The sequence below is a fragment of the Quercus robur genome, chromosome 6, assembly GCF_932294415.1.
Source record: "Quercus robur chromosome 6, dhQueRobu3.1, whole genome shotgun sequence".
NCBI classification, from domain to species: Eukaryota; Viridiplantae; Streptophyta; class Magnoliopsida; order Fagales; family Fagaceae; genus Quercus; species Quercus robur.
The window spans coordinates 44,088,275-44,102,567 of NC_065539.1; the positions used below are offsets into that span (position 1 = coordinate 44,088,275).

The 14,293-nt window shown below is 32.6% G+C and overlaps 2 protein-coding genes across 2 annotated transcripts; both read right to left on the reverse strand.

Moving 5' to 3' along the window:
* Positions 1 to 616: 616 nt before the first annotated feature.
* On the reverse strand, positions 617 to 4,017 carry LOC126688928 (uncharacterized). Its single transcript, XM_050383866.1, has 2 exons — positions 3,796 to 4,017; positions 617 to 1,722 (listed from the first exon to the last, which is right to left on the reverse strand). Exon 2 carries the CDS (start codon positions 1,657 to 1,659, stop codon positions 874 to 876), a length of 786 nt encoding a protein of 261 aa, XP_050239823.1. The 5' UTR covers positions 1,660 to 1,722; positions 3,796 to 4,017; the 3' UTR covers positions 617 to 873.
* Positions 4,018 to 7,101: 3,084 nt separating this feature from the next.
* On the reverse strand, positions 7,102 to 11,527 carry LOC126688929 (outer envelope pore protein 16-2, chloroplastic). The gene is made up of 7 exons (XM_050383867.1): positions 11,212 to 11,527; positions 10,521 to 10,572; positions 10,296 to 10,376; positions 9,118 to 9,149; positions 8,775 to 8,808; positions 7,944 to 8,011; positions 7,102 to 7,395 (listed from the first exon to the last, which is right to left on the reverse strand). The coding sequence occupies exons 1-7, from the start codon at positions 11,347 to 11,349 to the stop codon at positions 7,252 to 7,254; spliced, it is 549 nt and encodes a 182-aa protein (XP_050239824.1). The 5' UTR covers positions 11,350 to 11,527; the 3' UTR covers positions 7,102 to 7,251.
* Positions 11,528 to 14,293: the final 2,766 nt, after the last annotated feature.

The window sequence follows — 14,293 nt, forward strand, 5'->3', positions numbered from 1 at the left end:
GGGAGCAAGGACCGGCGTTCAAGTCTCCAGGAGGGAGACTCACACACATATACAATTAAATTAAACTAAAGTAAAAATTCTATCTTGTATAAAAAAAAATACTAATAATAATAATAAATAAATAAAACAAAAGACCCTTGGATTGGAATTAATTACATCCCTAATTCCATATTCCTAATATCTTTTCTTTTGTACTGAAAATTTTCAGTGAGGATGCCAAGGGTCTTTGGCAACCTTTTCTTTTCACTGCTCAGCCTGACTTGGATTCAATAAAAAAAATGATTTAAAGCTTAGACTGCACACCATTTTAGATGAAGATCCAGAATCATAGAACATAAGAAGCTGACAAGGCCAGATATATGCAAGCACTGAAGAAGGTTCTAATGCTCTCTGCAGAGGGTGATATGGTTCAGATGCAAAAGTAGCGAAATTTATCCAGCTAAGACTAAATGCAGTTTTCATTTCCAGTAACTACCAAATTTATTACTTCAAAGCCATGATAGCCAGTCATGGTCCTCAAAACTAGCAACAGTAAACTCAAACTATAGAAAAATCTGATGCTTTACTTGCACCAATAGACTAATCTTGTTTGACAAACTTAAAGGAGAACTGAAAAGGTCAAGAACAAACTGCAATATGAAAAGGCAAACAAGGCAAAATCTTAAGTATTTTATCATACAATAACAGAAAAAAGAAAACATCTACTAAGCTTATTTTACAAGGCACAGCTTGCAACATGCATAAAACCTTCACAAAGTTCCATAGGTGCTGATGAGAATTTATTTGGAGCTCGTAGAGGTTAACAACACACAAGAAAAATAGTAAAGCAAATACTACTCCATGCCACTGATCCTTACTGTTCAACTACCTCCTTTAGCGCCTTCGGCTGTGCCTCCTGCTCTTCCTGCGGCTGCTCCTATCATCAGAATCAGACTCTGAAGCCGAGTCCGAATCAGAAGACTCAGACGAAGTACTGTACCTCTTACTACGCCTCCCCCTCTTCTGCTTCTTTTTCTTCCTTCGCCGCCTCCTCTCCTCCTCTGAATCAGATGATGAACTATAATCCGAACTACTCTCTGAAGAATAACCAGATCCGGTAACTGACGATGCTCCACTATCAGTCTCAAAAACTGAAGCCTCGCTGTCACTACCAGAATCAGAATCTGCCCGTTGCTTCCTTTTGCTTTTCTTAGAACTCTTTTCAGGCTTCTCCTCCTCCTTAACATCAGGATTATCTAAATCATAAGAGATTGACACCTTCATCCTCAACTTGGGGTTCTTAAGTTGCTGGGTCCGAGAGGGTCGTGAGATGTAAACACGTTCATTTTTGCATTCGTATGTCCAATGACCACTCTGGAAACACTTCTGGCATTGTGAAGCCACACCACTCGTTGTAGTCGTAGTAGCCTTAAGGTCTTTCCTTTCACCCAATCTCACAGCCTTTTCAGTACTGTTCAAATACATCTGCCTCTTTGCCTCCCTTTTCTCCTGCCATCTGCTAGGCCCTTCTTCCTTCTGCCCATAAGCATTGACATTTCGTGCTGCAGCTGCTGCAGCCCGTTCAGCCTGAGCACGACTAAGACCTTTCGCAGCACTCAAGGTTGCAGCCTTGATTCTTTCAGCTGCAACCTGAGCTTTATCTTCTTTCTTACTCGACATTTTCTAAATCAGAATACGTAGAATTTTTAATCTCTCAAAGAAATACTCCAACCCTCCTTCACCCTGCATTCAGAAATTATTTGAGTCATTTTCATTGGTTGATTCTTCACGATTTCTTCGTATGTAACCCAAAATTCAGTAAAACTAAAAGTCCTTTGATTCAACAAATTTAGTGCAAAGAAAAATCAGAGACAAGTCTTTAAGGCTTCGTTTGGGAGGAGGAAATGGAATGGAATGGAAATGAATGAAAAGAATCATTTTAGAATATTCTTCTCTTCCCTTGTTTGGGAGTTTAAGTAGGAGGGAATGGAATGGGTAAGAAGAAACACTCATTCCTCTTTATTCCCTTAAAACTTCAAATTTTCATTCCCTCGAAATTAGGAGGAATGGTAGGGAACGAAATTAAATTTAATGATTTTTTTACTAAAACTCCCAAAATACCCCTGTATATTCAACTCTTTATTTTAAAATAGGGGTCTAATAGTAATATTGTCATAAAATTATTCCATTCCATTCCCTCCATGTTGCTCCCAAACAAGATTACTTACATTCCATTCATTTTCATTTCTTTATTTTAAAACATCCAATCAAGATTACTTAATTGCATTCCATTCCATTCTTTTCCATTCCTTTCCCTTATTTAAATACATTCCATTTCTTTCTATTCCCTTATTATTATTGCATTTCATTCCATTCCCTTCCCTTATGAACTTCCAAACGGAGCCAAAAAGTTCCATCAAAGACCTCCAGAATTTATAACTAAAACACCCATATCTTTTTCTTCCCCTTTATAATTATACACACACCCTATAGGTTTTGAACCAAAACACCATATCTTTACAAAATATTAGAGACACCCAATCAACAACCAGAAAAACATCACAAGCTTTCCAAAACCAAAGAGAAACAGAAAATTATATATACTTCAGTATACCTAATTCAATTAAATTACCTCTAACAATAACAAAAACGAAGCCTTAATCTCAAAATTTTAGGGTCAGCTAAAGGTTTTGAATAGACTAGTTAAGGTTGGCCACATGTAAAATTTTCTATTTTCTATCCAAAGTCATCCTCTCTGTTATCTCCTTAATAGAAAACTACTTTTTATTACTTCTACTAATGATATTTTAGTAGAAGTAATGATAATAATGATATTTTAAAATTATTGATGATGTTGTAGAAATTGTGTAATTCATGTGATTAAAACTTTGTTTTTTAATGAAAAAAAAAAATACTAATGTAAGGTTTTATTTGACAATTTTGAATATAAGCTGTTTGTTGAACTATGGATAAGTAGATCAACCCAACCCAACTCGACACCTTGCGTTAGTTTTTCATGGGTTGGTGAGTTAGTTTTAAAAAAAAATTCTTGACTTCAAGCTTGTTTATAAACACAAGGACAGACGCAAAGCTAGTAATTGTTTCAGTTTACCTAGATGAACCAAAATGAGAGATGAAAAATGATAAAGCATATCAAATCCACAAGTCACGAGCTAGTAACCTTGAAACTTGGACAAAATACAGTCAACGGAAACCCCCAACCATATAGAGCAAGGACCATTTGGGTTCTTGGTCTTGCTTAATTTCTAACTACCAAAAATAAATTTTCAAGGCAAAAATAGTTTTTTTTTTTTTTTCCCTTTTTAATTCAAATGACTAAGTTATTAAGTCCTATTAGAGTGCAAAATTACTTTCTTCAAAATTCAAGGTTTTCCTTTTGATATGAGAGTAATTACAGGGTCCTAAATAGCTGCAAGACAAAGAAACAAGGTTTTCCTTTATAAATCAACCATTTTGCTTTTTAATTGTAACCAAAATTAAGAAATTTTTTTGAAATATAATATTTCTTTAGATTTCATATTGATTTCTCTTTTCCCATATTACTCAACAGTAGAATACATATTTTTAACCAAAAAATACCAACCCATCCTCTGAAGAACCACAATCAGATTCGTTTAGGGGTTAAACCTTAACACTTAAAAATCTAATCAAAACCCCATCACGATACCAAAATACAGAAAAACAAAAACCCATACCAAATCAAGTTATTAAAGTCCAAAAAAGCAATCTAAACCCATCAATAATTTGAAATCCAAATTGGAAAAAAAAAAATGCAAATCACGAAAAAAAACAAACCTTGGGATGGCGGCGACACCACGCTCACGGGGTTTCCAAGCTCCAGCGACGAATCCGGTGACTTGTGTGTGGATGTTCGTGGTGGGGGTGGAGGTCTAGGCAAGAGGAAACAGAGCGAGGAGATTTCTTGATTAGGTCTGAATTCTGATACGTGTTTGTGGATTTGGGATTTAAGTGTTACTATTGTGTGTGGTAAAGTGTAGTCAGGTTTTACTGAAATAATGATATGGAGTGTTTTCGTTGGACGGCGTAAAACCAGCGTTTTACTTAGAATTAAAACTCAATAATGCACCATCCTTGATGTGGTCACTCCATAAATATAAATACTCATGAGATATTTAAGTTTCCATAAGAGAGTTTTACATATATATATACACTTAGATTAGACTAGAGTAAAAATTCTATCTTAAATAAATAAAAACTCAATAAAATAAAATAAAACCAATTGCCCACCCCGCCCCGTCCCCGCCCGGCGCAACTCCCCTCTCAATCCAATCAGGCCCTATGGCTCTCACTTAAAAGTTAAAAATTAAAAAATAAGCTAAAATCTAAAATTAATCATCTAAGTTTCAACTTGTCCTTATAAAATACATTGTCTATTGATCTTACAATATAAATTTTTTAATAAAATGCCAAAAATTTAATAAATAAAAATTATTTTTAAAATATATACTCTTTTTGAATGTTCAACATTCTATTAATATATTTTAGTAAAAATTAAATTCTATAAGGAAATTGTGTAAAACCCCAAATTTTACACCCTCAAATCTCATCATATCACATCATCATATAACATATTAAAGAATAAGCATAACCACATCCAATCAATTCTAATACCCATATGAAAGTCTAACCCAACTAGGAGTTTATTGAGATGTTATTAGATATGGTACAATATATTGAATTTTAAGTAGAAAGTTGATGTTACAATTTCTTATTAGATTGTGTAAGACATGGGTTTTACACCTCATTCTTACCAAATTTAAACTCATTTTAGTATGCTTGTGGTAGTTTAAGAGTGTAAAAATTTTCGATCTCCCAACAATTTTATTCTTCCATTTTCTCTGATCAAAATTAAAATTAGAAATAATAGTTTTTGAGATAAATTCACTACTTAAATCTATTGTTCAAAAACTGAAGTCCAGTATTGCTAAGAGAGACAATGACCATCTAAAATATATTATTTATTCTGATATTGATTGTTTCAATATTTTTAGAATTAAAAATTTTAAAAAATATTTTTATAAATATATGAAAATAGTCCAATTAATGTATTAAATTGTATATATAAAATTTTAGATTCTCTTTTCTAATTAATGTATCTCTCATAAAATATTAAGTAATAATTGGTTGTGTTCACAATGTTGTTTAGTGCGGTTTTGGGTCATATTTAGCATCACACCATGCAATGTGGTTTGCCAAAAACCCTTACTGCACCTCACCTTAATAGATCAATCACCATGCAGTGCGATGCAATTTGGTTGATTTCATATATATTAAAAACATATATAAAATATATGTTAGATATATGCTTAATATACTAAATATAAATTATATATTAAATATAAAATATAACTTATATATTAACAGGTGTGGTGCAGATTTTGTGGTTTTCTGAAAACAGAAGCACAAATCGCACAGCATTGGTTTTTGCACCTCTACTGCAGTTAGCAGTGCGGCAACCATATTTTGTGATAGGTTTAGGTGTGGTTAGAGCGTGTTTTTGTACAGCTTTAATAATAATACATTTTACATTTGTGCTTGACCCCAAAATGTTTTTAGTCGGTCCTAGACTATGTCCTATTTTTTGCAGACCATGAATTTGAACAAAGTTTGAAAATAATCTAGTCAAAGCTGAATTGTGGTATTTAATAGAAATAGCACCATTTAGAATTTACACTATTTTTAGACTTTTTATTTTATATTTAAAATATTCTAGGCATATGAAAAATCTTCATAGCAATATGGCCATATTTTGAATAAAATGCTTTTAACATGTCAATATCATAGTTAATGTTTCATGATTTTGACATGATCATAGTGGTATTTAAGAAAAAAAACCAACTCAATCAAGGCTAAAGTTGTTTAAAGAAAAAATACATATATCAAATTGATGGCTTTGCAAAGAAGTGTTGATCAAGTACCACTATTGAGATATTGGAAGAAACTAATAATGTTTATTAAAAATCTCATTTTAGATTGCAATTAGGGGTGAGCAAAAACCCGTCCGATCCAACCTGACACAAAGGGTCTTGGGTGGGTTATATGAATGCTCGGGTCGGGTCCATGCCAAAAATTCAAGTGAAAACAATAGGTCCATGCCAAAAATTCAAGTGAAAACAATAGGTACAGCAACTATAACTGGTTCAGTCTCGCACAAGCAGGTGCTCTATTTCCTGCGGGTTTTAATCTCCCTAAACAGCAAAAACAATAGGTACAGAATCATGACAGGAGGAAATGTAAGCAGTTTTTCAGCAAGCAGACAATTCCTTAATCATAAACTCGGACAATTCCTTAATCATAAACTCGACCCGTTCTAGATTTTTGTGATTGGTATAGAATATAGTGTTAAAACATAATTTTTGTGGATTTGATTGGCCCTTATAAGGGTTCTTAGACTAATTTATGTTTCTGATTGATATAGATTTTAGTGTTAAAATAAAATTTTTGTTGATGTGATGGCCTTGTACAAATTGATGTTTGAGATTGGAATATATTTTAGTGTTAACAAAGTGCCAAACAATGCATTCTAATGCTAGCAATTACCAAAAAAAAAACCTAGTAAGTATTTAATATTGAGAAATAAATGAGAGACAACACAAATTTGATGAAATATCCATGTATGAACAAATTTTGACTTGTACGCAGTCAAAAATGTAATCTGGAACGAGTCTAAAAGAGATTCAAAGAGCTAACCACCGATATCCCAATAATATTGAACATTAGCCACAGATATGAGTATATCATCAAACAGCCACTGTCTTCACATGATTTGAAATGCTCAGAGGTTAGCCTTGGTACTGTTAAATTCGCCAAAGAAGAAGGAAAAAAAAAAAAAAAAAAAAAAAAAAAAAAAGCCAAATGAATACAGCTCCTCCAAATTGAAACCAAATAAAGCATTTTGGACGATTCAATGCCCAAGATAGTAAGATGACATCATGAAGACTTTCAAGCTATCAAAACCATGATAAAATTACCACTAGTCCTAAATAGCTAGCTACTTGGAAAGGGTGAATTCAATTATTTAATTATTATTCCAACTTACTTCAAAAAGGGGGAAAAAAAGTGCTCACAAAAGAAAGAACATACCAGTCCAAGAAAGTGCCAAAACCTTTATAATAATTAAGGGAAAAGACCTTCTCAAGGAAAATCCTAGCAACAACAACATTCTTAGACAAGTACCGACAATAACATATCAAAGTAAAACAGGAAGGCAGCTACATTTCTTTGGTGGCCTTAAAATATCCCAGTAAGAAGATTTGCAGCAGTGGAAATTGCAGCTCCAGTGATTGCACATTGCACAATCTGCTCATGTGAGGAGTCCTCAGATGTAAGTGCCAATGCCATCCCTGTTATTGCTCCTGCAACTGCACTGTTTTTCTGCAGCAAAATAAAGCTTAACGAAATCAACAAAGTTACTGAATTAATTTTCAGATGAGAAGCTCTGCCTGTTGCCTAGTCTCAAACCGCAATTGTTAGAACAATGGTTACATATTACAATTCATCATTTCCCAATTAATTAGGCCTTTGGGACAAGGGATTGTTTATCATAGTATCAAAGCAAGGAAGCCTACGCCGACATGTGAAAAGTTTAAATTTTTACATGTTGGACTTGGAACCCCAATTATTAAGCGGAAGTTTGAATCTACACGAGAGAAGTGTTAAAATAATGGTTAAATGATTAAATTAACCATTTCCTCGTAGTTTTATCATTTGAGACGTGTGTTTATTTATCAACAATCATATCATATACAGATCTACATTTGCTAATTTAATGTCTTCACAAAAATTAAGAAACTATGAAAATAAACATGGGAGAGAGAGAGAGAGAGAGTACACAGATAAGCCAGTTCACCAAGAATTTTAATCAGATATTATCCATAGTATTGTGAGATGGCAGATATAATCATCATGAATGTGAACATTACCCAATCATGAGATCCACGAGCCTCCTTTAGCCCATAAGTGAGACCTGAATACACTCCAGCAGCCAGTCCTACAGTAGAAAACAAACTGTTAGTGTTAGCTCCACCCTCCCATTATATGTTAGCAAACGTATGTTGAATCATGCACATTGCAACAACAACCAATTAAAAAAACCAGGCTGCTTTAGTTTGTGACTTAAATCAAAACTTTTATTTCAATAATGGTGCTAGGGATAGCATAAATATTATTACGTAAATCTTACAAACTACAAACTGATGTGTTACCTTTTATACACCAAAAAAAAAAAATAATAATAAATTTATTTATCATGTTGCTAATGCGAGACCAATCACATTCTTTGTTATATCAATTTGTAAGCATTCTGTAGTAAAATTGCTAATGCTTGCTAATGCCTTTTAACATTGTTCTTATTTCAATATTAGAAAAAAAAAAAAAAACATTCAATAGCATATGGATTCTTGTCAAGAATCGAAACAAGCAAGCATTCAATTTAATCTTAAACTTGGACAACTTTGGTCTCAACTTTAGAAAAGAAGACCTTCAATAACATATGAATTCTTGCCTAACAAGCAAGTGAGCATTCAATTTAATCTAAACTTGGGCAACTTCAGTCTCAACTGTAGAAAAGAAGACCTTCAATAACATATGAATTCTTGCCAAGAGTCAAAACAAGCAAGTAAACATACAATTTAAGCTTAAACTCAGGCAACTCTAGTGACTCCAGTATACATTCAATCCTTTTGATGCTGAAATATTCAAAACAAAACAAACAAACAAACAAAATCATTTTGAGTATGGCCATGTAGGCTTACCCCACTGCAAAGATTCTTTTCCTGTATTCTTCACCTGAAAATCATGGTTACAAGACCAAACCATTAAATCAAGCATTGATCACATAAACAATGAGCAAGAGTAAATGCCAATCAATGAACTGCACAAACACCAACAATGATATTCGTCCCAGGAATATGACACGTTTGAGATGTCCTAACAAACTAGACAGATTAACTTTAGCCACTACTGTTAAAGTGAGATCTAAAAAAACAAAGATGTTGCTGCATGTGGATCCAAATGCTATTACAATTAATTCCCACAAGGCTTTGTGATGGTTCTTAGTGTGTCTAAGAACAAAAAGGTAGAGAGTTCAAAACTCACCATGGCTTCAAGGGATTTTCTGTTGGTTTCTCCTGCAAGCACGAGCAACAATAAGACAAGGCCATTGCAATATACTTTTAAGATATCATGAAATGATGTTGTCATTGTCAGTGTAAAACATCTGTGCAACACTTAAAAGAGTATAGACATGTTTAGTATCTATTCCAATAATTTTCTGTACAAATTATAATATGCTTGAAACAGGGATAATCCCTCCCTCCCTCCCTCCCTCCCACATATGTTTTATTTATTGTTGGACATATTTTTTGTTTATATTATGCTCTAAAAAACAATAACTACTAGTAAAATCTTTAAAAAGATGTCTAAAATCAAAAGAATATTTTAAAATATTGTTTCCCTCCCAACTAACTAATAACAAATGTGCAAGATATTTCTAGAGGCGTCCAACATGTATTCTGAGCATTAAACACACAGGAAACTGAATTTCCAAGTATTAAACACAAAGGAAATTGCATTTTGGGGTGTTTGTCCTCTTTAATAGTATAAAGGTAGGGTAAAATTTAGGTACAAAGCCTTAATATATTATGTTTTTCAATTAAATGTCAAATATTTAAGCTAAATTACAAATTGTACCTTTTAACTTTGCCTAAAATTCAATTTAATTCTCTAACTTCACTTTCATTCAATTCAATATTTTAATATCCAACTTTATTCAATCTAGCTTTTAAGGACTCCCAAAACAGTGTAGTTGTATTGAAAAAAGTTAAAAGTTAACGGCACAATTCTAACAGAGAAATAAAGGAGGTTTGAATTGAAGAAAATTGAAAGTTGAGAGACTGAATTTAACAAAAATAAAGTTAGAGGACTAATCTCAATTTCAGGCAAAGTTAAATTTAATTGTCCTTGAAGAAAAATATATATCTCACTTGTTAATGTAACTAGGTAATTAGATGTCCAATTGAAAGTTAAGGGACAAAATTTAACGAAAATGAAGTTAGAGAACTAATTTTAATTATTAGGCAAAGTTAGAGCTTACAATTTGTAATTTAGCCTTAAATTTAATTGTCCTTGAAAAATATATATGTTTCACTCGTTAATGTAACTACGTAACTGGATGTTTTAATTTAATTAATCTAATTTACTACACATAAAAAAAAATAAAAATAAAAACAAAAATTTAGCCGTCAAAGTATTAGGGGTGTTGTCATGTTGTTTACCTCTAAGGTCTGGGAACCGACGTTTCTTGGCACCTGAGAGCTCCGATGACACATCACCACCACCCGAATCAAGTCCTGCACCTAATAAAAATCCACATATGTACTAATCAAGTCCTAAATAATTTTTTAGAAAAGGAAGTCTTAAAAGAATTGTGTTTAAGTATGGGCTAAACAATTTGCACTTGCACTATAAGAATCAAAGATTTGCACTGGAAATCATTGTACCTTCGATGGCTGTAAAATAAGCCTCGCGTGACACAGCCTGAATAGCTCCGATCTGTAAAGCAGAAGACACCCATTTTAGAATTTACTGATTTAGATAGGTGTACACTATAAAAATTACAATATATGCACACACTATTTTTCACAAAGGTTTAAATGACCTATAATATTATGATTGGATCAATATTATTTTCACTTGATCCACTGACATCATTTTTATTTTACATTTTTATTTACGCGAATCACAACAAACTAGCCGTATCAATTAATGGTTGTGAAAAAAAAAATTATGAAAAAAAGAATTGTTTCCTTGGATTTATTTGATACATGCCCACACGCACAAGAAGATAATGAGATCGCAAGTAAAATCATAGGTTCTTGAAAACCCTCTAGGTGGGCGTATACAACTAAGCCATTAAAACTACTATAAGGTACATGATCTATTAATTAATAATATACACACATACAAACATAAATACTACCCAAATACATAAATATTAAATTACTGATTTTCTCAAAAGTTTAAATTATTAGAAAATTGTGAATTTAATCCTCTAATCTAACACTCCTCACAAGTGGAGTGAGACCCATTACGTAGAATTTATAATAAGGTAGGACGAAGAATCTAGAATTTCATACAGTTAAATAATTGAATCTTCCAAAAATTTAATCTAAGCTACGCATGAGAGAGTACCCCGGCGGCTTTGACGAAGCTCTCAGCGATGCGGTTGAGGAGAGGGTGGCCGAGGTCAAAGAAGCCACCCTTCTCGAAGCTACTCAGCTCATCCAGCAATGACCTTTTCTCCAAGTTACTGCTGCTGCTGCTGCTCATTTTTATTTCCTGATAGAAAAGCCTAAAAAGTAAAAACAATACCAGATCAAAAGGAATTATACTTTATATATTTATAACCCTCTTCGGCTATCCTATCTGAATTATAAGATCATATATGCACACTACTGATCTTTCTCTTGAACTGTAAGTGAAACAGAATAATTAGAGAGAAGAAAGAAGAAAAGGAAGCGATTATATTATATATAGGACAAAATCAGTTTGAGAAAGGACACGTGTTGGCGCTCCCTTACGTGTCTGCTTCTCTAACGAGAATGCAGACCTTCGTGGCGACCTTTTGGGATCGAACTTGCCCTCGTGTCTTGTTCTTGGAATTTGGAATTCAATGCCGACGGCCAAATACCAGGTGGCCTCTGCCATGGATTATCTATTAAAATTAAAAAAATATAAAGATGTTTGGTACTTTTTTTTTTGGATAGAAAATATATTTGGTGTTTTTTGCCCACGTGTCTTGTTCTTGGTATTTGGAATTCAATGCCGACGACCAAATACCAGGTGGCCTCTGCCATGGATTATCTATTAAAATTAAAAAAATATAAAGATGTTTGGTATTTATTTTTTTTTTGGATAGAAAATATATTTGGTGTTTTTTTTAAAATACAATATAAAAATACTATTTTAATATGATCTAAATGTGTGTGAAATTCCTTTCAGGAAAATTGTATCTCGAGCAATCTTAGTAATTCAAGCTTATAACTAAGTAGGGTTTGAATTTGTGTTTGAAATTACTTAAGAGTTGGATGCGTTTGGCTGTTGTGGTTTGTGTTCCCCAAACAACAGGATGGATCAGCAAGATATTTGGTGTTGACTGTTGAGCATCGGGTGAACTTTTTTTTTTCTTTCTTTATTTATTTCTTTTCTCAAGAGATATAACCATATCAAATAGTTGAATAATAAAGTGATTTTTTTTTTTTTTTGGAGAAAAATAAAGTGTGAATTTGTGATTAAAGTATCATTTTCAAGTGAATTATATAATTATCATATCCCATAACTCTCTCTATATTATACTGTATATTTCACTAATCATTTCTTTGAATCATCACACAGGAGACCGACCGTCGTTTTCAGACCCACATCAAACTAACACTAATTCTTGATAGAGTCCAGTCCTGAGTCCTGACACATACCAATTTTTTTTTTCAGAAAAAATAACTCTCTCACACACCTCACTTGAGCACCACGACGGCACAAAGCAACATAAAAGGTATGGTGTAAAAAAAACGATGAAAAAGTCTGTACCTCTTGACTTTTCTTGATAATTGACATGCCTCTTAAATAGTCGCACTCTTGGGTACTGTTTGGTTGGGATGGAAAAGTGGGAGGTAAAAAATGATGAGGATGAAAATGTGAAGAATAAAAAAATAAAAAATAAAATTTAATTTTCCTTAGTATGTATTTGGTTTGAGGTGGAAAAGAAGAGGATTAGAAATTTTTTTTATTTGGTTGAGAAAAAAAATAAGATTAAAGAAAATGGTGTTTATATAATTCACTTTTATGCTCATATTAAATAAAAAATATTAATAGTTTATAAGAAAAAATAACATTTAAACCTTATAAAAGAAAAAAAAAAGAAAAGAAAACCAGCGTGTTAGCGAGGAGAGTGGCAGATGAGTAATTTTCCATCTTACGCCCATTTTCTTCCCAATTTGGGAAGAAAACTCTATCTTCACCAAAAAGTAGGCCCAGGGAGAAATTATTCTCTTTTCCATTTTCTATCTCTCCAACTAAACACATACACTTACTACTTTTTCTCCCTCATTTTTTATCCTTCATGTTTTCATTCCAACCAAATGGACTCTTAGGGTCCGTTTGGTTGGAATGATAGAAAAGTGGGAAGATAGAAAAAATTTAATTTTTCCTCGTATATATTTGGTTGTAGAGATGGAAAAGTGGAGGAATCGAAACTCTTTTGTTTAGTTGAGAGGAAAAATAAGAAGATGAAAAATGAAGTTGGTATAAATTTACAATTATGTCCCCATTAAATAAAACAAAAAATAACACATTTTGTTATTAAAAAAATTGTGTATGAATACTTCAATTTTTTTTAAAAGAAGCACAAGCCAAAGGAAGATGAGCACCAAAAAATAATAATAATAATAATGAGAAGTACGGAAATGACAAACAAAACAAAGAAAAAGAAGGGAAAAAAAAGAATAAGGGAAAAAAAAAGAATAAAGGAAAAAAAACACAAAACAAAAGGACATTTTTTTTTTTTTGATAACAGCCAAAAAAAAACCAAACTGGCAAAGAAATGACAAATAGTGCACATGGTATTTTGGTCTATTGCATACCGTGAGAGTTTTCCTCTCAGTTTTCTCCCCATTTTGGGGAGAAAACATTTTGGTGATCCTGGAGAGAAAATACTTAGTACCCACCACTTTTTTTTTTTTCCATCCCCACTCCTAACCAAACACCTACTAAAAATACTCTCTCCAATTTTCTCTCCTCAATTTTCCATCCTCCCTAAAATCCCTCCAAACAAACATACCCTTAGTGCAAATAAAAGATCAAACACTTTTAGATAACAACGAATGAGTCATACCATTTCATGATAAATTTATACCATTTCAAGATAGATTAATGCTCTTAGTTGGGAAAAGGTATCTCATACATAGGATACATCATACATGCATCATCCCTCTTATGGTGCATAGAAAACTCACCGTGAGAGCTAGAAAATACTTACATATAAATTCAATGTAATACTCACATACAAATTCATGAGATAGTAATTAGTTATTGCCGATCTTGTTTATTATATTATTTTAAATTTAGGCGGCAATACCTATTTATATATAAACCTGAAAACACGGCCAAGCACAATCATGTTTCTCATTAACGCAAAAAATAGAGATTGGGTCTCCAATATCTCCTAATTTCGGGATTACCATATAGGCAATTAAGCATAACAAGGTGCACAAAAAAG

Bases quoted from the DNA above. Each gene is read 5' to 3' on its own strand.
- LOC126688928 (XM_050383866.1), bottom strand. From the start codon at position 1,659: ATGTCGAGTAAGAAAGAAGATAAAGCTCAGGTTGCAGCTGAAAGAATC.
- LOC126688929 (XM_050383867.1), bottom strand. From the start codon at position 11,349: ATGAGCAGCAGCAGCAGCAGTAACTTGGAGAAAAGGTCATTGCTGGAT. The intron at 10,377-10,520 runs GTACAATGATTT...GATTTTTATTAG, and splicing joins TTATTTTACAGCCATCGAAG to GTGCAGGACTTGATTCGGGT. The intron at 8,809-9,117 runs GTGAGTTTTGAA...CATGATTTTCAG, and splicing joins GAAAATCCCTTGAAGCCATG to GTGAAGAATACAGGAAAAGA.